The 26,939-nt window shown below is 62.0% G+C and overlaps 2 protein-coding genes across 11 annotated transcripts in view; one reads left to right on the top strand and one right to left on the bottom strand.

The window, feature by feature from the left end:
- Positions 1-16,765, top strand: part of CASZ1 (castor zinc finger 1) — a 149,448-nt gene extending 132,683 nt beyond the window's left edge. For 3 of the 5 annotated variants that reach the window (XM_084962742.1, XM_084962741.1, XM_084962740.1), the window contains 13 exons: positions 704-876; positions 1,128-1,990; positions 4,344-4,479; positions 4,738-4,801; positions 6,057-6,211; positions 6,353-6,475; positions 7,415-7,753; positions 9,238-9,436; positions 10,190-10,361; positions 12,373-12,524; positions 12,703-12,844; positions 13,434-13,733; positions 15,517-16,765. In XM_084962742.1, coding sequence (XP_084818868.1) covers positions 704-876; positions 1,128-1,990; positions 4,344-4,479; positions 4,738-4,801; positions 6,057-6,211; positions 6,353-6,475; positions 7,415-7,753; positions 9,238-9,436; positions 10,190-10,361; positions 12,373-12,524; positions 12,703-12,844; positions 13,434-13,733; positions 15,517-16,619 — 3,921 coding nt within the window. In that variant the 3' untranslated portion in view covers positions 16,620-16,765. Of the gene's footprint in view, positions 1-703; positions 877-1,127; positions 1,991-4,343; positions 4,480-4,737; positions 4,802-6,056; positions 6,212-6,352; positions 6,476-7,414; positions 8,347-9,237; positions 9,437-10,189; positions 10,362-12,372; positions 12,525-12,702; positions 12,845-13,433; positions 13,734-15,516 lie in introns of those variants that run through there. The other 2 variants (XM_084962743.1, XM_084962744.1) reach the window with 2 other exon arrangements.
- Positions 16,766-24,514: 7,749 nt separating this feature from the next.
- PEX14 (peroxisomal biogenesis factor 14) overlaps positions 24,515-26,939 on the bottom strand; it is a 134,394-nt gene continuing 131,969 nt past the window's right edge. For all 6 annotated transcript variants that reach the window (XM_003127561.4, XM_084962771.1, XM_084962770.1 and 3 more), the window contains one exon: positions 24,515-25,659. In XM_003127561.4, coding sequence (XP_003127609.1) covers positions 25,212-25,659 — 448 coding nt within the window. In that variant the 3' untranslated portion in view covers positions 24,515-25,211. The remainder of the gene's footprint in view (positions 25,660-26,939) is intronic.

Below are 26,939 nucleotides of genomic sequence, written 5' to 3'. Positions count from 1 at the left end.
AGGGTTTTTGTTTAATTCTTTGTTTTAATGCCACGCAGAGTCTGGGCTTTTTCAAGGTGTCAGGTCCAGGGGGGAGCGACTTTAGGTTGCAAATAGCAGCCCCCACGCCTCCCCCCCCCCCGCCGCCGCCACCCGCCCCGGCATTTGTCAGGGGGTTGTTATGGCCTCCGTGAAACAACCTGGCCCGGGGGGAGAGGGGGGCTCGCTCTCCCGGCTCTGAGATGAGGCAGACACTGGCACGGCCCAGCCCTCAAGAGTGCTCAGATTCCACTGGTTTTTACTCAATATGGCAACGTTGCCTGCCCTGGCCCAGCTCGGGTGGGGTAGGGAGGGCCCTGTGCCAGGAACTATCCGCCAAACAAGTCCCTGGGCTAAAGGTGACCGCCAGGCCCTAGGGTCCAGCCCTGCTTGCCCCAGGGGGCTCTGGCGGTAGAGCCGCAGAGTGGGTCCATGCTGAAGGACGGAGCTCCCACGCCTCTGTGGGGAGACGGCCGGGGGTCTCTGAAGACAGCCCGACCCCCAGCACAGACCAGGCCCTGGAGGCCTGAGGGCACCTCCTGAATTAACTTCTTTGGTCCCACCAGTTGGATGTTTGCAGGTGCCGAAGCTCCCCCAAGCAGGGTCAGTGGCCTGAGGCCCCAGCGGCACCCAGCAGGACAGCCGCTCTGCCTGGCCTCCCTGACTTCCCTTCTGGCCCCTGCAGGTGGGCTGTAACAAGGTGTATACGAGCACGTCGGACGTGATGACCCACGAGAACTTCCATAAGAAGAACACCCAGCTCATCAACGATGGTTTCCAGCGCTTCCGAGCCACCGAGGACTGCGGCACGACCGACTGCCAGTTCTATGGGCAGAAGACCACGCACTTCCACTGCCGGTGAGTGGGAGGCAGCCGGGGGCTTCCCGGCTCGGGAGGGACGGAAGGCAGGGATCCGGGCCCTGGGGGGGCTCAGGGCCCCAGCTCCCAGGGCGAGTGGGAGCAGGAGCGGAGGGCTGCACGGAGCGAGGCATTCGTGTCCAGCCTGGTCTTCCTGGGGAGGCCATCCTTCGCAGGGCCACCGCGGGAGCCGGGCAGGGCCTCCTGCTGGCCCCACGAGGCCCATGCCAGGCTCCCGATGTCCCATCCAGGCGCCCCGGCTGCACATTCACCTTCAAGAACAAGTGTGACATCGAGAAGCACAAAAGCTACCACATCAAGGACGACGCCTACGCCAAGGATGGCTTCAAGAAGTTCTACAAGTACGAGGAGTGCAAGTACGAGGGCTGCGTGTACAGCAAGGCCACCAACCACTTCCACTGCATCCGCGCCGGCTGCGGCTTCACCTTCACCTCCACCAGCCAGATGACCTCGCACAAGCGCAAGCATGAGCGCCGGCACATCCGCGCCTCTGGCTCAGGTGTGCTGGGGCTGCCGCCCTCGCTGCTGGGCGCCAAGGACACGGAGCACGAGGAGTCCAGCAACGACGACCTGGTCGACTTCTCTGCCTTGAGCAGCAAGAACTCCAGCCTGAGCGCCTCCCCCACCAGCCAGCAGTCCTCCGCCTCCCTGGCCGCCGCCACAGCCACCTCCGAGGCAGTGCCCGGCGCCACCAAGCCTCCCAACAGCAAGATCTCGGGGCTCCTGGCCCAGGGCCTGCCTGGCTCCATCCCCCTCGCGCTGGCCCTCTCCAACTCGGGGCTGCCCACCTCCGCATCCTACTTCCCCATCCTTCCGGGCCGAGGCAGCGCCTCCCTGCCTGTGGGGGCCCCCGGCCTCATGGGTACCATGTCGTCTGGAACAGTAGCCTCGGTGACCCCCGACACGCCTGCCCTGGCTGCCTCGGGAGCTGGCGACTCGGCCCCAGCGGCGGCGGCGGCAGTGGCGGCCACCTCTGTCCCGGTGCCCCCCGCCTCCATCATGGAGAGGATCTCTGCGAGCAAGGGCCTCATCTCGCCCATGATGGCCCGGTTGGCTGCGGCCGCCCTCAAACCCTCTGCCACCTTTGACCCAGGTGAGCAGGCTGGGCCCTTGCCCGGGAAGCAAGCACTTTCCAACCCCAGGAGCTCCCTGGCCTCGTGCAGGGCAGAGCAGCAGGTGTTTGGCAGTGTCTTTACTCCCAGCCCCCTATTGGCCTGGTCTCCGCCTCTTCTTTATTTCCTACTGGGGCTCCCTCTTTGTGGCCCACCCACCCCAGGCAGCTCTTGCTCCTTGTTTTTTCATCTGTGAAATGGCAAAATCCCGACCTCACGGGGTGCCCAGGCCACTGCTAGCTACCCCACCCTGGTCTTCCACCCGGCCGAGTCCCACATCCAGCCCCTCGTGGGAACCATCCCAGAGCCATGACCTTCCCTGGGGCCTCCTCCAGGTGACCAGGAGGGGACAGGTGCGCGTCCAGCCCGGGAGCACTACAGGGATGCTCAGGGGATTGGTACCTGGACAGCCCCTCCAGGCCAAGGCTGTCCGTCCCAGGCTGTCCGTCTCACGCTGTCCGGCTACACGTTCTGTGACAGCGGAAACCTTCTGTTCTGTGCTGTCCAGGGTGGTAGCCACCAGTACGCAGCTGTTGAGTGCTTGCAATTGGAACTGGATTTCAGTTGGCCTTTCTTGAACTTGAGCCGCATCCATGTGGGAGGGGCACCTCTGGCTTATCATGGGGAGTGGGTCTCCTTTCTCTCAAGTTTTTTGCTTTTTAAATTTTTTCTTTTTTCTCTAGTTTTGTTTTTTTGTTTGTTTGGGGTTTTTTTGTTGTTGTTTTTGTTTTTGCTTTTTTGCCTTTCTGTTTACTTCACTCTTCATCTGTTTTCCACCGTCCGCCTAATTAGTGTTGGTCTGATCCTTAAGAAGGGTTCGGCTCGCATGTGGGGCTTGAGCTCCCTTGGTTCCTCCATTCGTTCGTTCGTTCATTTATCAACCGCTGGTGCTTGCCAGGGGCAGCTTGCTGGAGAGCAGGCATCACGCTGGCGCTGGGGACATGACAGGGAAGAAGACAGAGTCCTGTGGGGCTGCTGGAACAGTGGGGGTGACCTTCTGTCCCCAGGGACATCCCCGGGGAGGTGGCCGAGTCTCAACTTGGACCTCAGCAGTCTGGCTCCTGAGCCGTGGGTCCTGCTCCTCTGTGAGACTCTCTTGCAGCCACCGAGACGGAGCGGTCCTGAAGCCCATCCAGGCCTCCCCCCGCCCCCCGCGACCCTGAGAGACCCTGGGCCCTGCTTCCCTGGGGACCTTGGGCGAGGGCCTTTAGGAGCTCCTGGAGTGTGGACTGAAAACTATCCTGTTCCCACCAGGACGCTCCTATCAGCTGGCAGCTTGGCGTGACACCTTCCACTCCGAGTGTGGGAGGGACAGGCGGGATGCCCAGGGCCACGCCCCCCGGCCAGGTGCCTGTCGGCTGGGGCGGGGCCCCCTCCAGGGCCACCTTGGGCTCAGTGGCCAGACTGTCGAGTACTTTCTTTTCTTTGGAGAAAGCTCCTTCCCCGAAAAGAAAGGTCAAGTGAAGGGGAGGGGCCGTTTTCCTTTATTTTTTAATAAAATGCCACTTGCTGTCTGTGCAGCAGCTCTCTGTCAGCTGCAGCGCCTTGGGGCAGATTAATATTTCAATCACTTGGGGATTATGGGGAAAGGCTCGGTGGACACGTTCTTGTCAGCCCCTTCTTTTGCCCTGTTCTGCTTGGCCGTCCGACTCCTCTGCCCACCCGGCTCCAGCCCTTTGCCCCCCAGGCACACCGCCCCCCTCAGCGCCCCCATCCTCCCCGGCCCAGCCCGGCCCGGCGGGGACGGGCCGCGCATCCCAGCCCCGGACAGCTTGACGGGCGAGGTCACATAGTTTGAACCGCCCTGATTGGCTGTCAGCTTCCATAGCCCGGACACAGCAGAAGCCCCTCCTGGGCATGCTCAGTGCAAGGCAGGGCCGTCGCCCCGGCAACAGCGGGGACGGGACCTGCGGAGGGGGCGCCGCTCCCAGTCTAGATCTGCCACTTTCCCTCAGCATTAACAGAGTCTTTAATAAAAGCCTAAGCGGCAGCCCCACAAATTGACTCTGACAGTCGGTGGAGAAAATGAAGGCCCCCACCCCCGTCCCAGCCCCCTCCCCAGCCTCCCGCCCTTCTCCTCCAGGAGGCCCTGAGCCAGGACAACTTTGACATAATTTTGCAATAATTATCACTTGAAGAATTGCCACACAGGGGGAAGCGTCACCAGCGATCATGTCAGTGGGAAGAACTGCTGACCAGCAGCCAGGGCTCCCCAGGGACCTCAGCCCACCCTGCCTGCTGCCCTCCCTCGGGGTGAGGTGGGGGGGCTTCCAGTGTGTGCCCAGAGGGAGCCCTCTGCCCCTCTCACGCCATCGTCCCTCCCCTCCCCGGCAGGAAACGGGCAGCAGGCCACCCCGGCCAGGTTCCCCCCAGCCCAGGTGAAGCAGGAGCCCGGTGAGAGTGCTGGCGCCCCAGGTCCCCACGAGGCCTCCCAGGACCGCAGTTTAGACCTGACTCTGAAGGAGCCCAGGTGAGGCGGGGCCCAGGCCGCCCAGCTCTGTGCCCCTGCAGGAGGCTCTGGGGACAGCCCCCTCTGAGCCAGGCCCCACCAGCCGCCGCCCCCGCCCCTGCTGACAAGGGGTCATCCTCCTGTCCAGGCAGATGGAGCAGGTGGAGCCAGAGCGCCCAGGGTAGGGGGGGACCGGCTGGGAGGGGTGAGTCTCTGGGCTCAGTCCCACGTATGGACTGTGGACGTCTGAGCTAAAGCCCCTTGGTTTGTGTGTTCCAGTAATGAATCAAATGGCCACGCAGTCCCGGCAAATTCATCTCTTTTATCCTCGCTTATGAATAAGGTAAGAACCATCCATCACACGCCTCCCATTCCCCCACCCCTAGAAATTAAAGCTGTGCTGGGGGTGGGGGGGATGTGTTTGTTTTTTAATGTTTTGCCTCTAATAAGATGAGTTTGTACCATTTAAATTTTGAGGCCATTTTTCATCGGATATAATTTCAGAGCCACTGCTTACAAATTAATTTAATGAACTGGCTGAAGAAATATATTCCAGCCTCTGACACCCTTTTTTTCCCTTCAGATGGAGGGCTCCGAAAGCTTTTCCAGAGCCCTCTAACTTCTTTCGCTCTTAGTTATTAATTTTATTTATTTTATATATTTTTTTGTTTGTTTGAAAAGTTAAGGGGGGGGGACTAAAGTGTGAGCAGAGCATCCACACGCACTTTTCGGGTTGAGTAATGGTCTCGGACGCCTTCCGCCGAGGTCGCTCCAGAATATTTATTTTAAATAATGCAGGGTCTTTGTAAATTATACATCATCTCAAATATATTTTCCCCCTTCACATGATAAATTTGACTGCAGCAAGATTAATTTGGTGACGGTACACAAGTGACTGTTGAGGAGGGAGCCGGGCCTGGGTGGGACCTCACGGGGTGGGGAGTCCAGCCAGGCCCTCAGCCCCGGGGCCCGTGCCGTCCACCTTCCCTCCCTCCCCTGCTTGCTGTCTTGCTCCCCTTTTCCGTTCCTGGGTCCCCGGAGCCCCACGCCCCGAGTGGGTCCAGCCGTTGTGCGGACTCCCCCACCCCCTCCTCTCAGCATCAGCCTGTGTCCCTCTCACTCCACGAGCCTCCCTCCCTCTCTGCTCTGCCTTTGTGCGCCTTCCCTCCATCCCAGGGAGTTAGTGGGGCTTCCCCCCATCCCTCCTCCTCCTGCTGCACTTCTTTTGAAAACCTGGCAGGAGAATAACCAGGGAGTCGCAGAGTGGGGGGGGCAGCTGGGCTGGTGTGTGCACCCCGAGTCTCAGCCTCAGATTGAGTGATGGCTTCTGGCGGCACAGGGTTTGTGTGGAGGAGCCCCCGCAGCTCCGTGGGGACCCCGGGCAGCGCTGCAGGCTGCCCGTGGCAGCGACCATTCAGAGTGGGCTCCGCTGGAGCCAGAGCCGCGTGGCCTCAGGCCTCCTTCCCAGCGCCCCCCCCCCCAGGCGGCTGCTGGCACCACGATGCTCTTGGCCGGCCCAGAGCTGCCACTGCTCCCGGGGCGGCTGGGTCAGTGTCCCGAGGTCCCCAGCCTGAAGCACAAGCCTGTCCTCCTCACAGATGTCTCAGGGCAACCCCAACCTCGGTGGCCTGTTGAACATTAAGACGGAAGTGGAGGGGAGCCCCGGTGGGGAATCCTCCCCCTTCCTGGGCAAGGCCGTGAAGGCGCTGGTTCAGGAGAAGCTGTCGGAGCCCTGGAAGGTGTACCTTCGCAGGTGAGGGGCTTGCGAGGTGAGCAAGGGGGAGGGAAGGGCCACCCCCCCTGCTGGTCCCGGGAGCCAGGGTCCAGCCCCGCCACCCACCCCAGCCTCGCCGGAGCCCCGGGGTCTCCTCTAAGCAGCCGGCTCCTCTGCCAGGTTTGGCACCAAGGACCTGTGTGACGTCCAGTGCGACTTCCTTCACAAGGCCCACTTCCACTGCGTGGTGGAGGAGTGCGGCGCGCTCTTCAGCACCCTGGACGGGGCCATCAAGCACGCCAAGTGAGTGGGGGTCCTGGGGCCCTGGAAACTAGCCCCATTCGTCCCAGCCCGGCCCTGGGCTGGGGGGGGCCGGGGGCAGCACAGGCCTCTAGCCACCTTCCAAGCAGGACCCTGTGCCATTGCCACCAGACCTCAGAGACCGAGGTGCTGCCTGGGACAAAGGCAGGCCTCTCCATCCTTCCGCCAGCTCAGCCCCCAAGCCCGGTCCTCTGAGCCCACCCAGGCCCCACTATGGGCAACAGCGGCTTCTGCGCCCGGCCCAGTGCAGCCATCAGCCCTCCCACAGGTGCTTCCCACAGAGCCAGCCGGAGACACCCAGCTCTGACCCCACCCCAGGGGCTCTCGGCAAAGGCCTTTCCAAGCCACAGTGCTGCACTTATAGACTCGTTTTGACCTAAGGATGATGAAATTAATTTGTAAGATTCATTGAGCCGAAAAGCAACCAGTCCAGCCGCCTGCTGTAACTGAACCCACAACTTGTAAACATTTAAGACAGCTCTTTGCTGCTCTCAAAGCCCTGGGTCGGGCTCTTCCCACCGCCTAGGCGGCCGCAGCGGCCAGTCTGCAGAAGAGCAGACTTGGACCCACCTTTAAATTTCGGAGCAGGTTCTGGAAGGATGGGCATTGTAAGCCAGGACCTGCTGTCCCGACCCCTTCTCGAGTAGGGACAGCACCTCGGAAGGGTCAGGCGTTGGAAGGTGTAGCTAGGGCAGCACCAGAAGCCTGAGTTCAAGGTCAGAGGAGGTCCCAGTTTGCTCTCAGTCCTTCCATCCTGGTGGGAGACCTCTGGCGTCTGGCGCTGGAGATGCGGTGGGGACATGGGGCCCCTAGGTTCATGATGGGGTCACACGCCCGCAGGCAGGTATGCCAGGTAAAGGTTGGTCTGCCCAGGGCCCTCTCCACTCCCCACCTGCAACTCCCCTCTCTTGCCTCCCGCAGCTTCCATTTCCGGACAGAGGGAGGAGCAGTGAAGGGCAATGCAGAGGCTTCCTTCCCGGCCTCATCGGCTGAGACCAAACCCTCCTTGGCCCCCGTGTCCCCTCCAGCACCTCCCGTCACCGCGGCCACCGTTTCCTCTCTGGAGGGGCCCGCTCCCAACCCAGCCGCCGTGCCCTCCACCCCCACCCTGCTCGCCTGGAAGCAGCTGGCTTCCACCATACCCCAGATGCCTCAGATTCCAGCGTCAGTGCCTCACCTGCCCACTTCACCCTTGGCAACGACTTCTCTAGAGAACGCCAAGCCCCAGGTCAAACCCGGATTCCTCCAGTTCCAGGAGAAGTGAGTCCCTCGATGAGCCGGGAGTCCTGTGTCCCCCGTGTGTCTCGGGAGTAGGCGCTAGCGAGGGCAGCCAAGGGGGCCCTGGCCTCACCCCGCAGTAGCCTTGGCTGTCCCCAGCCTCTCTGGGACCCAGTCACCGGGCGATGCCCTTCTAGCCAAAGGTGCTGCTGCTCAGACCTCACTGCCTGTTCCCAGAACAGGTGGCCAGGGTGGGGGGAGGTGGTGGAGGTAGTGGCCACTGTTTCAGAGGCCAGTCGTAACGCTGCGAGGACCAGCCCGGTTGGGCTGGGAGTGGCGGTCCTCGCCCAGCTAGGTGGGCTGTATCTCCCTCCGGGCCTCCCTGTTGGTCTCTGTGGCTCGTGCCCATGGCTGAGTCTCTGCAGGGCAAGCGGGGTCTTGGGTGGTGGGGGGAGGGGGCTAGCCCCTTCCCCCTGGCCCCCACCCACCTACAAGATGATCTGAGCTCTCAGGGGTGGAAGGGACCTTCCTTACTGGATGGTGGTGGCTCCTTGCGGCGAGAACGGTGACTCTGTATCATTATGTGTGCGGCTTCCTGTTCTCAATAAAAGTAATAAATTGAATGTGAACACACACCGCCTGAGTGGCAGCTGTTCTCCCTCTCTGAGCACCTGGGGCTGGGCCCACGGCATGGAAGGCGACCCGGCTCCTCCCTGTCCCTTCCCCAGCTTCCCTTCTTCTGTTTACCTCCCCAGAGTGGCAGCCCTCTTGGCATCCTGGCCTTGGTGGGAGTTCCCACCCCAAGTCTGATGTGGGGGGCGGCCGTGTTGCCAGTCAGGGCAGAAGGCTGGAGCACATGCCCGCAGCCTGGGAGGCAGGGCTCTGGGGCGGGGGCTGCGGCTCAGAGGTAGGCCAGCCATGGGACTTTGCCCACCGCTCAGCTGGCTTGTGAGGTTCTCTGAGTGGGTGGCAGCCTAGAGCTGGCCCTGGAAGCCCCAGCAGCTCTGAGCCGCAGCAGGACCTGACGCCAGGCACACGTCCCCACTGGCCAAGGCCCGTGGTAGCAAAGCTTCCTGGTAGGGCTGCCCACCCATCTGCACCCTGTCAGTCAGCCATGGCCGAGGCAGTGCCCGTGCCACGTCAGCCAAGCTTTCGCTGGCGTCCCGCCAGGGCTGGCAGCACCATCCCTCATTTTCACATCCAAGAAATGATTGCAGCCATCCTTATCTATAATCCCGAGGTGTGGCCGTGGAAACTACGTGTCCCAGCGTGCAGTGCTCTGGGCAGCCTGCATACAATCCCTTAGGCACCCTCAGAGCTTCAAAAAGCAGGCCAGAGTGCCTGCTGGGATCTGTAGTCTCCTCTGGCTGCATCGTCCTCTTGAGCAGGAGGACAGCCCGGGGCCATCCTCTTGATTGCATCATGGGGGGCCGGGGCATGACACCTCAACCCGAGCAAATGTCAGGACACCAGCAGGGAGGGCACTGGGAATGCCAATGACCTTCTGGGCCATGGTTTCATTCCAGCGATCCTTGCCTCGCAACGGACTGCAAGTATGCCAACAAGTTCCACTTCCACTGTCTCTTTGGGAACTGCAAGTACGTCTGCAAAACCTCTGGCAAGGCCGAGTCCCACTGCCTGGACCACATCAACCCCAACAACAACCTGGTGAACGTGCGAGACCAGTTTGCTTACTACTCCCTGCAGTGCCTCTGTCCCAACCAGGTCAGCGAGGCGGGCGGGTGGGGCCGGGGGCGGGGCCGGGGCCCAGGACCTGCTCTTCCTGGCAGAGTCTCCATTTCTCACGCCCTTTTTTAACTGGCCTCCTCCAGACTCTGGAAAGGACACCGTCTGTCCGCGGGTCCCTGGAGACCCCCTGGGCAGGGGTTCAGATTGATGCTCAGTTGGTGAGGTCTGTCATTTCATCCCAACCCTGGGTGACGGCTATATAAGTGCTGGGCAGCCACTGTGCACTTGGCATCATTCTGCCCGTCTTGGAACAGCTGGGCTGCCTTTCCTCAGAGGCCTAGAATTTTAAAATAGGCCCATTGGACAGATGAAGAGCTTGACCTGTCGATCCGATTCACTATAAAGGCCTACCCCTGAGACCTGCAGGGCCTTCCTGACAGAGCGAGGAGAAGGAGTCTGAGCCTAGACCCGGGAGCACAGAGAAGAGTGCTAGGATAGATTAATGATGTCTGCCTAGGGCCGGGCCTCGAGAGAAGAGTGCTCAGATAAATTAGTGATGTCTGCTCTGGGCGTGGGCTTAGAGAGGGATGGCAGTGATACCAGGCAGGATGTTTGAATCAAGCGGCAGAAAGGGACATACTGTTTTTTAACACGTGGCAGGTCTTAACACAGGTGTGTTTCTGGTTCTGAGTACCGCAGAACACACGTGTGCGAAGGGCCTGCCACAGCCCAGAGCGAGCTTATGGACATCGGCCTGCCTGGTCCTGAGCCTCCTGTCCCTCCTTGCAGCACTGCGAGTTCCGGATGCGCGGGCACTACCACTGTCTCCGGAGCGGCTGCTACTTTGTGACCAACATCACCACCAAGCTGCCGTGGCACATAAAGAAGCATGAGAAAGCCGAGCGGCGGGCAGCCAACGGATTCAAGTACTTCACCAAGCGTGAGGAGTGCGGCAGGCTAGGTACCGAAGGCCGGGGCGGGGGGGGGGGGGTGACAGCAGAGGGCAGGACTGTGTTCCTGGCCCCTGGGGGCCTGGGCCACCTCGCTGGGACCTACTTCTTGTCCCCTGTACATCAGGCTCCATGTTCTGTTTTTGTGTGTTTGTTTGGCTTTTTAGGGCCGCACCCGGGGCATATGGAGGTTCCCAGGCTAGGGGCTGAATTGGAGCTACAGCTGCCGGCCTACACCACAGCCAGCAGGCTCCATGTTTTTTAAGAGATGTCGCAGATATCGCAGGCCAGGCATCGTCAAACTGGGAAAACAGTAAAACCCCCAAGAGCCTAGGAGAAGGGGTGAGGGTGACTCGGAACACGCCACTCCCCAGGGAAGATGCCTGGAGCCTCGTTTCCGGCGTCCAGGCCTAGGCTGGGTTCTTCGTCCTTTCCTTTTCAAGAGGGCCTTGCAGGTACGTCTTAGGAGCTCCTGAGGTTCTCTGCCCTGGGATGTCTTTCCATGGCTTTAAGGACCAGGGTTTTATCCACAATGGACCACGGCTTGTTCGTTTGTTCATTCATTCATTCGGCAGACATTTTTTGAGGGGCAGCCATGTGCCAGGCTCTGTCCCATTGCGGGGGGCGGTGGTGGGGGTGGAGCTGGCAGCTCAGATCTTTTTTGAGCGTCCACTGTGGCTGGCCCTGTGCTTGGTGCTGGGGATCTGTTGGGACAGCAGATACATTGTGGGCTCAACCCAGAGCATCTGTGACCTGGGCTGACCTGGAAGGAGGTGGCCGTGGGGCACGCAAGAGGAGGCCATAAGTGGCCCTGAGCTGGGCCGCAGGTGCCTTGGAGTTAACTCTGCTGCTGAGAGCTGAGCCCTCGGCAGGGAAGCTGCCCCCCAGCCCAGGAACAAGGTCTCCCTGAGGAGGAGGAGCTTCCTGGGCCCATTGCCCTGGGGCTCGTGGGGAGGAGGCCCCAGACCAGCAGACAGAGGGCAGAGCCCAGCCTCCTGCCTTAGGATGGAGCCGTGTGTTCAGGGCCTGCAGGTGCGGAGCAGGAATCTGCCCTGGGGGAGAGGGGGGGCTCCCCCGGAAACGGGGGTGGATGGGAGCCAGGTAGACGGGGTGCAGACGCCTGGGCTGCCCGCAAGGCCAGTCGTGACTCAGGTGGTCCCAGGGGGTGTAGCGGTGGGGCCGCCGCCTGCAGCAGACCGGCCTTTGCCCGGGGGACTCCGTAAAGCCACCTGCCGGAAAAAAAACAAAGCTCTCCTCCAAGTATGAACTCAACACGGATTCAGGGCCTGAGAGAGGGCCGTCATCAGGGCAACAGACATCAACACTGGGTGGCCCGCGCTGTTCCTGGGCTCAGTTTACAGCTGTCAGGGTGCTCTGCAGTTGTTATTTACTCAACTTTGGGTGTTTTTAGTGGTAACGGGGGCCAAACAAAGCTGGGGGATGATAGGAAACACTGGGCCCGGCTCAGGCGCCATGGCAACGGGCAGGTCTTCACCTGCCCCTTGCTGATACCGTTTCAGTGAGGCCGCTTCTGTTTGTTCCCAGCCCGGAGCAGAGCAGAGGTTGGGGGTGGGGGACAGAGGGCCAGCCGGCCCACCACCATCTCAACAAGGCCTGGAAGCCAGCAGCACCTGGCTCCCCAGAGGAGCTGTGGGGACAGGTGGCTTGTTGGGAGGTGGCTGATCTAGCGCACAGGTCCTTGGTGGTCCCCTCACCCTGGAGCCCATGGTCCTCTCAGTGGGCCGGGCAGGGGATGGAGCCAGCCCGCCACTGTCATGTGCATCCCTGCTCGGCTGGAGGGGAGGCCCAGGCTTTGGACAGCCAGGTGGCCTAGGACTTTCCAGGGGTGGGGTACAAGCCCTCCTCATAGGAGCGCCGCCATAGGGGAAGTGGCCTTTCCCCAGACACCATCCGCCTTGTTGGCCACATGTCCCCATGCCTGGAACAGTGCCCGACACCCAGAGGGTACCATGAGCACTGGCCGGCAGCGGAGGCTCACGGCCGGGGGGGCTGTGTCCACAGGCTGCAAGTACAACCAGGTGAACAGCCACTTCCACTGCATCCGCGAGGGCTGCCAGTTCTCCTTCCTCCTCAAGCACCAGATGACCTCCCACGCCCGGAAGCACATGCGGAGGATGCTGGGGAAGAACTTCGATCGCGTGCCCTCCTCCCAGGTGAGCCGGGCGCTGCCAGGCTGTCCCCTCCCCTTCCCGGGGTGGCCAGAGGGCATCAGCCGCTCCTGTTCTTGCTTCCCCATGGTGGGCCAGGCCGCCCAGAGCGACCGGCTGCCCGCGCCTGCGGGGCAGCGGAGCCCCCAGCCCAGCTTCCTCAGGGCCCCCCACTTCCTTTCAGGGCCCCCCGAGCCTGATGGACACGGAGACGGACGAGTACATGGATTACACCGGCTGCAGCCCGGGCGCCATGTCCTCCGAGTCCTCCACCATGGACCGCAGCTGCTCCAGCACCCCCGTGGGCAACGAGAGCACCGCGGCAGGTGAGCAGGCGGCCGGGAAGCCCAGGACAGGCCTCGCCTCCTGAGGCCCAGCAGCGCTGGGCCCAGCTTAGGACAGGCGGGTCATGGTCAGGCAGCCTCGGCGGAGGACAGACCGATGTGTGGCTGGTCTGTGGGACCTGGGCCGTTGAGGGTGTCTGCTGCCGGTCTGCCCGCCGCCCCAGCGCTCTGCCCTCAGCGTGAGTTTCCAGGAGAGGACGCAGGCTGCAGCTGAGAGCTACAGAAAAAGCAGCACAGCCCCCGGCCAGAGGGGCAGGCGGGCCTCGTCCAGCCCTGGCCCTCTTCTGCCCCCTCTGCCATTGTCCCCAGTGCAGCCCCTGGGCCCCAGCGTGGGGTCCTCCCTAGCCCGCCGTAGCCTCTCCCTGCACTGCCTCCCCGTCCAGTCCTCTCTCCTCGGCCACCTCCTCCCGTCTTCCCTGTGGCATCTGTCGGCTCCTCATCTGTCCACATGTTTTCATATCATACTTGCTTCTGCCATTGGGTTTCTCATTTTGGTTTCTCTTTTGTTTTGGTTTTCTTTCTTTCTTTTTTTTTTTTTTTTTTTTTTTCTGCTTTTCTCCACCCTCTCCAGGCTGCCCGGCTCCTCCTCCTCCTCCTCTTCCTCCTCCTGCTGCCGCTGGTGACGAGGCTGCCCGTGTGGCTCCGCCGCCCCCGCTGACCCCATCCTTCTCGCCAGCCGCGCTCCGGTCCCCCCTGCCCTCCCTCCCACGCCTCCTTTCTCCACCCTGTCTCTCATACTCTCTGCTCAGTGCCACTCTCGGAGCCACCCGGGGCCTGGCCCACCCCATCAGCAGCCCGCCCAGCTTCCCGCCCATCACTGCCACTCCAACTCCAGTAAAAAGTGACGTCCCCCTAGTTCAGGACGCCGCAGGTAACTCACTCATGCCCTCTTTACCAGTGTCTGTCACCCCAGCTGATCCTTAAGGCCACAGTCCAGGACCTGACCCTTTTCTGTGGCCTGCTGGGCCAATGACAGGGCCACCCCATCTGCCTCCAGCACCCCCAAGACCAGAGCGCCTGTCCCCTTGTCCCGAGGACAGCTCCTCTCAGCTCCTGCTCAGCCCGGGACAGGCCAGAACATCGCCACCAGCGCTCCCTGGGGTTCACCCCATCTCAGCAACTGGCCTGAGCCCCAAGATGGCCATGTGCTTCCCCCCACACACACACACGCCCCTGCGGCAAGGCAGAGCCTGTCCCTTCTGCTTTGGGGAGTTCACCTGGGGCCCAGCACGAGGGATGGGCAGACAGGTTCTTGGGAAAGCTGCTGGTGTCTGGGGCCTGCCCAGGTTTGGAGGGTCCTGACACCAGCCTGAACCCCCAACCCTGGAGCCAAGCAGGAAGAGGCCCAGGCCCCAGCAGGGCTCAATGGCAGAGGGGCCTCCTGGCCCCACCCTGTAGCTGCCCGCCCCCCCCAGCCCTTTGGGGTAGTCATCAGCTGGCTCTGCCTCTTCCTCTGTTCATTCTTACTGCACGTGCTGCCCGAGTGCCAGGCACTGGGCCAGCCCAGGGGGGTGGCAGAGAGCGAAGCAGAGGGTTCCCCCTCGTGGATTTTGGCCCATGTTCTGTCGCAGGCAGAACCAGACAGAGCCCTGTGACCTCAGACCCAAAGCAGACAGTCCTCACCCACCTGGATCCCCAGGCCCCAGCCCCCCGGCCCCCCACCCCCACCCCCACCAGGGTTCCCCAGCCCACAGCCGTTATGGTTTTCTCCGCCTGCTGAGCTGGGGGTGGGGGCGGGGGATTGGGTCTGCTGCTGAGATGGACAGAGCAGCACGTCCGTGCCTGGTGCTGGCCGTTCTAGGCAGGTTGAAGGAGGGCTGGGCAGGTCAGTGCGCGGGTGGGGGGAGCCTGGAGGGTGCCCACCCTGCACTCTGCAGGGGGGCGAGGTCGGGGTGTGGAGCAGGGAGTGCCTAGACAGCCACCCCTTCCCCAGCTGCCTGTACTCCCCTCACGCCAGCCCCCAGAAAGAGGGTAATGGGACCACAACCACACTGTGATAGGGCGGCCCTGACTGTGGGACATCCTGAGCCAGGGAAGCAGATGGGACCAAGAGGGAGGGTACAGATGGGCATCCAGCCACCGGCCAAGCCCCTGCTCCAGTCCTGTCCCCTCAGCAGAAGCTGCCCTCTCCCAGCCCACAGAGGGTTGGTGGGGGGGGCGTGGACAGAAAAGCCCCAGACCCTAGAGCACCTTCTGGTACCACGAAGGTGCTCCTCGGGATGGGAGCTGCAGCTGCCAACAGCCCCAGGGCACCCGGGATCCCTGTTGGGAGTAGCCCGGTCCCAGGCGCAGACCCGAGGGCAGCCAGGGAAACTGGTTAGAAGGAGCCGGCCTGTCCCACATTAGAGGCCAGCGTGTGATGGCGTCCTGGCCCCTGTCCAACTTGGGTAATTACACTCTGACGACCTAGATTCCCCCTTCAGCTTCAATTAGCACCAGGACGTGTCCTCACTTCCCACCCTAACTGGCCAGGAAGCAGCCACCCTGTCCCCCAGAGCTGCTTGCTCTGCCACCCACCTGCAGATGCAGGATGACGAAGGGGGAAGCGTGGGGCTCCCTGGCCACCTGGGGTGGGGTGGTGGGGGTCATGGGACAGGCCCAGAGTTGATCACGAATGGGGCCCACGAGGGCACTGACCAAGCCCTCCTCTCCAGGGAACACCATCTCCATGCCGACAGCCTCCGGGGCCAAAAAGCGCTTCTGGATCATCGAGGACATGTCACCGTTTGGCAAGCGGCGCAAGACGGCCTCCTCGCGCAAGATGCTGGACGAGGGCATGATGCTGGAGGGCTTCCGGCGCTTCGACCTCTACGAGGACTGCAAGGACGCGGCCTGCCAGTTCTCGCTCAAGGTCACCCACTACCACTGCACGCGGGAGAACTGCGGCTACAAGTTCTGCGGGCGCACGCACATGTACAAGCACGCGCAGCACCACGACCGCGTGGACAACCTGGTGCTGGACGACTTCAAGCGCTTCAAGGCCTCGCTCAGCTGCCACTTCGCCGACTGCCCCTTCTCGGGCACCAGCACGCACTTCCACTGCCTGCGCTGCCGCTTCCGCTGCACCGACAGCACCAAGGTCACGGCGCACCGCAAGCACCACGGCAAGCAGGACGTGATCAGCGCCGCGGGCTTCTGCCAGTTCAGCTCGAGCGCCGACTGCGCCGTGCCCGACTGCAAGTACAAGCTCAAGTGCTCGCACTTCCACTGCACCTACCCCGGCTGCCGCCACACGGTCGTGGGCATGTCGCAAATGGACTCGCACAAGCGCAAGCACGAGAAGCAGGAGCGCGGCGAGCCGCCCGCCGCCTCCCCCGGCGCCGAGGGCTCCGCTCCCGGCCCGGCCGCCTGCCTGGACGGCGCGCCCCCGCCCGGCGCCGAGCCCGCCGCTGCCGCCGCCGCCCTGCTCTTTCTGCCCGCGGCCGCCGCTGCCGCTGGCGACCCCGGCCCGCCCGACGCTCCCGGGCCCCGCGCCGGCCCCGCCGCGCCCGCGCCCGGCCCCGCGGCCGGCGAGTCGTCGCAGGAGGACGACGAGGAGGAGCTGGAGCTGCACGAGGAGGAGGCGGACGACGACGAGGACGACGACGACGAGGACGACGACGAGGACGACGACGAGGATGAGGACGACGACGAGGACCTGCGCACCGACTCGGAGGAGTCGCTGCCCGAGGCCGCGGCGGCGCCGCGGAGCCCGGAGCTGGCGGCCCTCGGCGCCCCCGCGCCCCCCGGGCCCGCGCCCGCCGCCGCCTCCCCGTAGCGGCCGGGCGGTGGCGCGAGGGGGGCCGGCGGCGCCCGGCGCCCGCGGGGTCTCGCCTCCTTATTGTCCTCTTGCTGTGCATTTTGTAAGAAACGGTATTTATATGTCAGGCTTCCCTTGTACAGAGCTAGGTGTGCGCCGCGGTTCCGGCGTCGGGAGGCGCTCCGGGCTCGGGGCCCCCGCCGGTGCTTCCGGACCCCGAGTCCGTCTCAGGACAGAGGCGGGGGCCTCCCTCTGGTGCTCCGGGGCCGCCCCGCGCCCGCCCGCCCGCGTGGCAGCCCAGCGGCCGGAAGGACAGAGGCTGCTGGTGACCGTCCTCCGGCCGCAGTTCGGGGATCTTCTTCAGGGAAACAGAAGGTGCTCTTGTCCGGGGCGGGAACGAGGAGCGGGGGTCCCGGAGGGCGAGGCAGGCGCCGAGCCCGGGCGGCTGCCCCGAGCGCCCTCCCCGCGCCGGACCCCGCGCCCCACGCCCGCGCCGGTGGGATTTCTCATTGCTCAGGGCTGGGCCGGGCGCGGGGTCGCCGGCACCGGCAGCACCTGGCAGGGCCTCCCGTTCGTGCAGCTAAGACCCTCCCTCCCTCCTGGCCCTGGGGGTGGGCGGGGCGGAAGGCGTGAGCACGGGTGACACTACAGGGACCGCGGAGGGAGCCTCCTGGCGATGGCAGCGCTGGCAGCCCCGGGTTGCTCGGCCGTCGCGGCGGGGCCCGGCCCGGGCATCTGCTCCGAGGGCTGGGGCCTCCCGGCCCGCGCTGTGCTCGTTCACAGAGGGAAGAGCAGCTGGTGCTGGGGCGCTGGGCCCGCAGGGGGTCTCAGCCACACAGGTGGTGAGAACAGGAAGGATGCGACTGTTTGGGGCTTTAATATTCAACATAGGAAAAAAAAAAGCGAGAAAGTTGTACAGTATTTTTCCTGTAAAGGTTATTATTCTACACAGAACAAAAGAAAAAAGCAGGCGGGCGGCTAGAGCCCAGACCCGCCTCCGGACCAGCCCTGAGGTTGGAGACCTGAGTGCAATTGCTCACGTGGGATTTTGTTTAGGTTTAGTTTAGAGGCCTTACCAGGTTGAGGCTGTCCGTCTTTACACTAGCACTGATGGGAGCTGTGTGATTCCAACTTTTAACTTGAATTTTGTAGAGACAAGAAAAAAGGACTATTATTGTTGATACAAGTTTGTAGTTAATTTAACATTTGAGTTTTTCTCTTGGTTATGCGTGTGGCTTTATAGGGCTTCCCCCCCACCCCCGTTTGTTTTATTTTGTTTGGGATACTTCTTTGCTGATGCAACCCACCTGGATTTGGTTCTCTTTGCAAAATACCCCCCCACCACATACACACACCCACTGCCCCTCCCAGCAATGAGGTCCCTGAGCCCAGAGCGGGGGACGTGACCCCACTGGCAGGTACACACACACCTGGCCAGTGGCTCCAAGCGCGACAGGGACCGAGGGGGACTGCCCAAGGCCCCTCCTGTTCCCGTTCTCTCCACTCTGGGCCACCAGTCCTGTCTCAGGGTGGACCCTGTGTGATGTGGCCACAGGGAGCACTCAAGGCCTAGCCTGAGGGACAGACTGTCACTCAGAGCCTCCTCCCCATAGGTCTCCAGGCCAGACCCAGCTGGGGATAGGGGGAAGGGGCAGTGGCTTTTTCTTTTTCCTTTTTTTTTTTCTTTTTTTTTTTCTTTTTTTCCTCTTGGCTGCCCACAGCCAGAAAGCCAGGACCATCTGAACTGGAGAGGGAGCCGGGAGGGAGGAGTGGTCAGACAGAGTGTACCTGATTCAAAAGGAAACACATGGTTTTCTAGAACAGCCCCTACCAGAGCCTCCTGAATTCTGTGGGCACCACGTGCTGCTGCTGAGCATTCGCCCAGACTTTGTGCCCGACCACAGAACCGGGGAGTCTGTGGAAGGAGTTTCGTAAAGGAGAAAAAAAAAAAAATTTTTTTTCAATGTAGCAAAATCAAAACAAAAAAAAGAAAAAAGAAAAAAAGAAGATGCCGACAGTGCGAAGTCTAGCCTTTTGTAACCTTCATATTGCACACTAGGACTATAAGCCATTGCTAGCTCATTTTGAATTTTAACGTGTAATTTTTGTTTTATTTTCTTTCCGTGGGGAAAACAATGCTTGATCCACCAATGCTCTTTTTAATGTTTTATAACTATGTATGTGTATATATATAAATATAAAATAATATGTATGCACATATGTGTGTATATATCTATATGTATATACATATATAGATATATAGAGATATATAGAGAGGTTTTGAGACGAAAATGCAAAACGTGAAAACCGAACTGAACAGCGTGTGCTCTGATTACTTGAATCTGGTCTCCTCGGCACCTGGTTATTAAGAACTGAATATTTTTCCACTTGAATTTAGTGCTATTAGAAATTTAATATATGTGTTTTATTTATTTGATTTTTTTTTTTTTTTGCATGACTGATGCAAGGTTTGACATTTTCACTCAATAAAAACTGGAAAAAACATCTATCAAGTTAGCTTTTATTTTTAAACTCAGCCCCTAGCGGCCAGGGGTGGCCCAGCTGTGGAGGGCGGCACAGCCAGCATGGCCGAGCTCCGTGGGCCAAGTTGGTGGGGGGGACGTCGGTCACCCTTCAACCCTGGCAGGGAAGGGGGCAGACCAGCTCTGCCCCTGGGATGGGACCAAGCTCTCCCAGGTTGCTGGAGACAGAGAGTGGGGGGCTTGAGCCCTGCCTGGCCTCCCTCCCTCCCCAAACCCACCTGAAGTCCCCTCGGAGACTCAGGAGCCGCCGTGGCCGCGGTGGACGGCCTAGAAGCCCTGGGCCCGGACAGGACTCCAGAGGCTCCCAGGCCTGCAACCTGGCCAGCCCCCTCCCCACGCGGCCAGGGCTACCGGGCAGGCACTTGGCAGGGTCATCCCTCTGCCTCCTCCCTCGGCTCCTTCCTCCTTCCTGCAGGGACCTGCCCGGGCTGGGAACGGCGCGTACCCGGATCCGATCCGGATGCTGGCTCGGCTCCTGCCTGGAGCACGCGGGGGCAGCGCCAAAGGGGGCCAATTCCTGGGTCTACAGTCACCAGCCCCAGGCCTGAGCCGCCGGCCCTGGTGGCACAGTGGCTGGGGCGCCCTCAGAAGCTGGGCACGAGCGCTCCTGCCAGGCCCCGCCCAGAGCGCGGGCCTCGCCTCACGCTTGACACTTTGAGGTGGTGACCCACTTCTCATTAAACCTCGTCAACTGTGCCATCTTGCCAGCCTTGCCCTGAGCCAGGCAGCCAGGCATCCCAGGGCCCCCGGGAGGAGACGTGACGAGTGCAGGGCCTTCCGCCTCAAGGAGGCCCTTGCTGGATGTCACACCCCTGCAGCGAGCTCACCCCTTTCCTGGGGAGGGACCGAGGGCCTGGGAAAGTGAGGTCCAGCCAGCGCGTCCCCCGGGTGCCACCTGGGCCGCAGAGGGAGTGGGCACGGGGGCTGCCCGGCTCCCGGGGCCCTGCTCACTGTCATTTCCTCCACAGAAGCCTCGTTTCCAGCCCAACCCGGCACCAAGGGCCCTTCCCTTTCTTCTTTCCTCCTGGAACGCAGCCCACAGGCTATTTACATAAATATGTTTGTAACAGACAAGAAAATATATACTTTTTTCTGTCTTATTAAAATGTTCACGTTGGAACTTGCCTATTGTTTGTGGATATCTCGATTCTGTTAAATAAAACAGTGACTAATTTATGGGATAAAACACAAGTTCAACAAATTAAAACCATTATTGGAGCTTCACAGGCCCTGGTGGGCCGAGCAGCCCTCCCTCGGGGCTTGAGGGGAGGCAAGGAGCCAGGCCCGGACCTCAGCCGGGCGGGTGGTGGGTCTGCAGCGGGGGCAGGACCCACAGGGGCTCCAGCTCCAGCTGCCTCTCAGGGACGCTTGGGGCCCGGGGGAGCCAGGGCAGGGACTCAGAGTAGACGCCCCCTCCTCAGCTGCCCCCAGGTCTCCTGGGCCCCGATGGACCTCAGCAGACTTCTATGTGGCAGAGATAGGGGGCCCGGCCCAACCACGGGAACAAGACAGGGCCCAGGGAAGGGGGCATTGGGTCTTGGGGAGACAAAGGCCTGTGATCTGAAGAAGCTGCACCCAGGCCAGCCCACTGCCCCGTGTCCCCCGCCCCTAGGAGGGAGGGGCCCGCAGCTGGGGCAGCCCCACCCCAGGGCTGGGGAATGGGCCCAGGCCCCACCATGCTCCCCATGGCTCGCTGGACTCAGTAGGAATTGCAGTAAAACATGTTTTCATTCTGGGATTTAATTAGCTGTGGTGGTGCGATGCTTCTACACCCAAACTGGGGCAAATTCAAGAGTTTTGTAACCTCTTGGAAAGAGCCAGAACCAGCTGCACAGGCTCACGCTGAGCTCAGTGGCCTGCCCGCCTCCCACAGACCTGGCCCAGCTTGGGTGCTACCAGCAGCTGAGTCACCCACGGGAGTTGGGCCTGGGCTTTCTCCACAGGCAGGCCGCCCCACCCCGCCTGGAGACGCAGCAACGGGGCCACGCCTCCCCGGGCAGCATGGCCAGTCAACCCGGGCAAAGGGGACTATTGTTCCATTCGCATTTGTGAGAGGTGGCCCTGGTCCCACAGGTGGCCTTGGCCCAGGGCCAGGGCACCGGATAGTGGAGGTGCTGCTGCCCCCAGGCAGGCCTCCAGGAAGCAGGGCGGGCAGAGGTCCCCTCAAACTGGCGGGAGTCCCCAGGACCTTGCCAGGAATGAACAGGGGCCAGGCCTGTGCCACCCTCCCTGGGGGGACCACGCCACCCTCTGGGAGGCCAGATAGGAAGCACCTCCCAGGACCCACAGCCCACGCAGGCACGGATGGCCAGACCCAAATGCTTCTCTTCTTTGGAGCCCCACACCCCACACCACTTGGGGGAGAGAGACACTGCGGCCTGCGAAAATCAAAGGCTTTTCCCCACTGAAGGGCCTGTCCTGACGTCGCAGCCCCTCAGCCCTGCCCTGAGCCTCCCGGGGACCCGGCTGCTGCTCCCGGATTTAGCATCCACGGGGCATCCTGGAACTCCTGTCCCGGAAACACCCTCCGGAGCTGCCGGCCAGGCCGCCGAGGGCCCGGCACTCGAGTTTCGCGGGTGCACTGAGAAGTGGGGCCTCGTCACTGAGGCCGGTCCTCCCAGGACTTGTCAGACAAGAAAAGGCTCCAGGCGTTCTCCCTGTGAAACGATGATAAAACCGCATCTCTTCTGGAACAACATGAGCTTTAAAGCGCCTGATGAAAGTAAACTCTTAAGGTCTGCTCACCACTCGGGGGGACGCGCGCCCGAGCCGCTGGAGATTTAAAGCTCCCCCTGCTCCGAGCGGCCCGCGGTCACGTGGCCGTCACGTGGCCACACCGCACCGGGAGCTGCCTGGTCGCAGGGCGGGAAAGAGCTGTGAGGGCGAAGCAGCAGCGGGGGCCACAGGGGGTCAGGGCAGGGGCTCGGCCAGGGCTGGGTCTGGCCCCAGGGCGTGCGCCCCTTGAGGCCGGAGCCGCCCCGCTGCCTGCCGGGCTCACTGCCTTTGTCTGGAGACTCGGATCCTCCTCGCCGCTGCCTTGGCACAAGCAACTTTAAGCAAATAGACTAAGAAAAACTAAGGATGAAGTAAACTCCTGAGGATCGGTGGACAGGCAGGTCTGCTGCCTGTCCTTCCTCCTCCTCGGGCTCCGGGGCAGAACCTGGGTCCAGGGCTGGCTGCCGGGGGGGGGTGGGGGGTGCAGGAAGGGAGCCTTCTAGAGAACCCCTCCTCCCACCGGGCGTGAGCCCCCACGGAGGCCCAATTCCCTCTCAGGGAGACAAGCAAGCCACGCAACACGGGGAGGGCCTTCCCGCTTTCATTAAAGGGGAGGGAGAGTCTATGAACCGCACCTATGAACCGAGTCCGGCGGGGGAAGGGGCGTCTGTGCCTCCTGCGGCCTCAGGCAGCGATGGCATTTTTCAATATGAAAACAAGAGAACGCTTATAGACTCAGGCTCCCTTCCCCGCCAGGGAGTCCCGGGACACGGGAGGAGGGCACCGGGCAGACGGGACAGCTGCCTCGCCAGCTCCCCTCTGGGGGCGTCGCAAAGAGCAGGGGGCTGGGGCTGCCCAGGGCACAGCCAAGAGCCAAGAGCCAAGAGTCACCGGGCCAGCTGGGGAGACCTCAGGGGCCAGAGGGCTGTCCTGTAGCCTCCCAGCACTGGGGCGAGTTCTTTCTTAAAAGACACTTTACAAAAATACTTTGTAATTGAGTTTAATAATCTTCTCCTTTCCAGAAAGGGCCTGACAGGCGCTGCCTGCTGCTCACTTCTGCCCCATTCCAAATATTTTTACCTTATTTGGATGAAATGCATTATTTTTCTAATGAAAGGCTTTTTTTTTTCAAAGGGCTGTTTTCCCTCCGTCCAGCAGCTGCCTTTATTAGGCAGCACTCACGCTGTTTTGGGGAGGGGTTTTTTTTCCCTGAAATCCCGCCAGACTCTCTGTCCTCAAAAGCTGAGATCGGTGCTCAGGACCCGCGGGGCAAAAGGCCTCGGGGCCCGGGGATCCGTCTCTTTCTCTCACAGGGAGTTCAGAACCTAAGAAACTACTGACCCCCCCACGTTGGGGCAAAGGCGCCCCGTGCAGCCCCAGTGCCCCCTCCCCAGCAGTCCTGGCTGCATCTCTGTCCCAGGCTATTGGCCCTCTGGCCTCCTGTCTGCTCCTATGGCAAGAGGGACCTCTGCAAAGTCAGAGACCATGAGAAATGGTCACCAAGCAAACGGGAGAGTGTGACAGCCCACCCAGGACCCAGGGTTTCCGCTCCCCGAGGCCAAGGGTGCTTCCGACCGAGCTGTCAGCCCTCTGCTCATCCACCCCAGGTCTGCCTGACTGGCTGCCAGACACGGGCCCCTCGTCCAGACTAGGCTGGTCGCCCCTGGGGTCTGAGAATCCTGGCTGCTTCTTCAGGAAGGCAAGGAAACGAAGGTGACTCAACGTGGGCTCTGCTTGTCCCTACGGAGCATGTGGCGGGAAAGCAGAGAGCCGGGACATCACCTGAGCATCAAAGACAAAACCTGAGAAGCCAGGCTGAAGAGCTGGACACCCAGAGGGTCAGGGAGGGGCCGGATGCCATGACCTGACACCTACCAAGGGCCCCTGGCCTGAGAGTCAGGAGGGAGTTTGCTGCAGGAACCTGAGAAAGGGCCTGGACAGGAGGCGACCTGTTTTCTGAGACAAAACCGCCCCGGCGCCCAGTCTCACCCTCAGCCGTTGGTGGCTTCCACCCTCCCAGGCCAGGCAGGCGGGAGGCCTGCCTCGTGGGCAGGAGGCCGTGGGCCTCCCTGGAGGGTACATACCGCGCTGCAGCTCCACCTCGGCGGCGGCCGCTGTCCCTGCACTTTGTTTCCAAAGCCTGTGTCTACACAAGGCACCGGACGTGACCAGGCCCCTGACCCCACACACGGCCCCGGCCACAGCCCTTGGGGCTCAAGGGAGCAGAATGCTCCATTGCACGCTGTTTTTCCGGGTTTAGCTAAATGCTGTGTGAAGGTTAAAGGGAGACAGGGAGGGTGAGAGAGGAGCAGAGAGAAGACGGGGGAGGAAGAGGGAACGAGACACACGCTCCTGGGAGCACATGCATCCATTTAAGGAAGGAGAGCTCATCACACTCCACACCAGGTCTGTATACAGCAACGTGAGGTCCCTTCGCCTGGATCAGATCGTCGCCCTTCCGCAGATGCTCGGGACCAAGGACAAAACCCTCCAGCTGTGGGTGAGCAGGGACTCCTGCCTTGGGGGAGGGGCCAGACAAGGGAGACAGGGGCTGCCCCCCATCAGGCCCTCAGCAGGACTGCCGGGCCCCACCCCCGCATCCCGCCCCGGGTGGCCCCAGAGGGCCGAGAGCAGACAGGGAGCCACAGGCAGGAATTAAATAGTGGCAACTCGTATTTATTACAATTATATACAGTCGTATCTTATATTCTGAAACCTACACCTGATCACACAAAAGAACACGTGTTTGGGGGGCGGGGGGGGGCAGACAGGAAGGCCCTGACGCCTGGCTCCCACACCGGGGTGGAAGCACATCTCGCCCCGGTGGAAGCTGAGCAAGCCAGCGGTCAGAGGTGCGGTGTGCTGTCACGTGCGGGCGGACGACCGAGCACTGCGGGGCCGGGGCTGCACAGGCGCACAAGGGCGGCATGGTCCGCGCTGGGCCGGGGGCCTTGGGTGGCCCTCGGCCAGCAGTTTGGAAACAGCGTGGCGCCCTTGGCCACTGGTGAGAAGCAGTGAAGGAGACCGGGGCAGAGGGAGGGACGCGGACGCAGGTACCGGCTCCTCCTCCACGGAGGGTCAGGAGTCAGGTAATAAAACTACCTCTTGTCATGCACGGTGTTGGGCTGGCAGACGCTCAGCAGAGCCCCTGGGGACAGGACACCTGCCCAGGAGGGGCTGGGGGGGCCTACGCCCAGAGAGTTGCCCAGAGAGTTCAGAGCTGAGAAGGTGAGGGCCCAGGCCACGGTGGGTTAGGCTGTCAGAAAGGCCAGGCCCCGCCCCGCCCCAGGCCCCGCCCCAGGCCCCGCCCAGCTCAAGGCCCCATCCCACACCCGGCCGGCGCCCTGGACACCTAGTCCCGCTCGCTCTCGTTGCTGGCGCCCTCAGGCCGCCGCAGCTTCTCCACCTGCTCGTTGATCTGCCCGTCCCCGCCCCTGCGGTCCTCCCTCTGCACCCCCAGGCAGTCCTCCTCGTCCACGCGGCTCACGTCCTCGTCCTCCTCATCCTCCTCTTCCTCCCTCTTCTCCTCCTCGCCCTGCACCTCCATCCTCACCTGGCCCTTGACATCCACCACCCCCTCGCCCTCCTCCTGGGGGCCCAGCAAGTGGTAGGTGGCCGTGGAGCCCTCGGGGCTGTGGCCCTCCTTCACGGGAGAGGACGACGTGGACTCATTGCTGACAGGCGAGATGTCACTGCTGCTGTGATGGTTCACGGCCGCGGGGCTGGAGGGGGATGGCGACTTGACCGGGATCTGCCAGGAGGGGATCTTCGGGGCCGACGGGGAGGGTGGGAACTGCCTCCTGGCAGAGGAGGGAGAAGACAACAGGGTTCACCCTTTGCAGAGCCGCGTCCCCCCTCACCCCCCTACCCCAAGTGCACACCTCCCAAAGGTGACCAGCAACCCCAGGGCCACAGAGTGTGGGACAGGAAGGAGCTCTGCCGCCCACTCCCCACAACCCGCCCCCTAAAAAACAAGGCTTCTTGGCCCGTTGGAGGTTGGAGCAGCTGAGACAGAAGGCAGAGGCCCCTGGGCTGCCCACAGAGCACCCTGTCCCACTCAGGTTGTTCCCTCCTGGGGCCTCCCTGCCCGGGGCCAGGCCTGCTCTTCCTGGCAGCTGCTGGACAGTCAGCCCTGGGGTCCTGCCACACCCTGGGCCTGTTCCCTCCCGTCCTTACACCATCCCAGCCACCAGCCCTGGGAGAGGCAGGGGGCAAAGGCAGGGAGCCAGACGCCCAGGAACCCAAGACATCTGGGCCTGGGCTCTCACTTGCCTGTTGTCTGGGCACCAGCCTCAGGGTCAGAGACATCAGAACCAGGGGGATAATACCAATGACCTGGCATTTTTCTAGAAAACCTCTGAGCTCAACACTTGTCAGAAGAGTCAGTTAGCTCTCCCACTCCTGCATGCCTGCCCTGAGCCCTGGGTCAGCAGCCAGCCCAGACCTGAGAGTCAGGTCCATTTGGCAATGGCATGGGAATCAAGCTGTAGGACAGGAGGGACCAGCCTGCCTGAGCCAAGAGGACAAAGGCCCGCTGCCTCCTGGGCTGCCCACCACCCACCCCACCAGCTCTGGTCCTGGAAGAGCCCGTCTACTCCAGACACCCCCGCCCCCGCCCCCACCCCCACGGAGCACACACAGCCAGGGCCTCCGGGGTGTTCAACCTATGTCATGGGCGCTAATGAGAAACTCAATTTGCAGTTTCCTTGGTTCCAAAGTAACCCAACAACCTGCTCTCTGTCCCTCTGGCCTCAAAGGCTTGTCTCCTGGTTTGGGGCAGAGAGGATGTCCCTTAGGGACAACTCTTCGATGCGCCAAGCTCAGCCATGGCTCTGTTAGGCCACACTCTTCTCCCCAGAGAGCCTGGAAGTAGGTGGCTTGGAGAACTGGGTCCTCTGGGTGGGGCCACAGGACCCCACCAGGTCCCCATCCTTGTCCTGGAGTGAGGCGCTACAGCCTCACACAGCCCCCACTCAACCAGGGCCTCTGCAGGCAGGGCAGCCAACTGTCCTGGGGGCCCAGGACAAGGGGAATTTCAGTTTTAAAATCAGACAGGCCTGGGAAAGCCCAGAACAATTGA

This window comes from Sus scrofa, chromosome 6 (assembly GCF_054392235.1).
Source record: "Sus scrofa isolate SSC_HxYL_T2T_F1_AM1 chromosome 6, Sscrofa_HxYL_maternal_Yorkshire_Landrace_v2.0, whole genome shotgun sequence".
NCBI classification, from domain to species: Eukaryota; Metazoa; Chordata; class Mammalia; order Artiodactyla; family Suidae; genus Sus; species Sus scrofa.
This window is presented reverse-complemented; position numbering and strand designations above follow the sequence as displayed.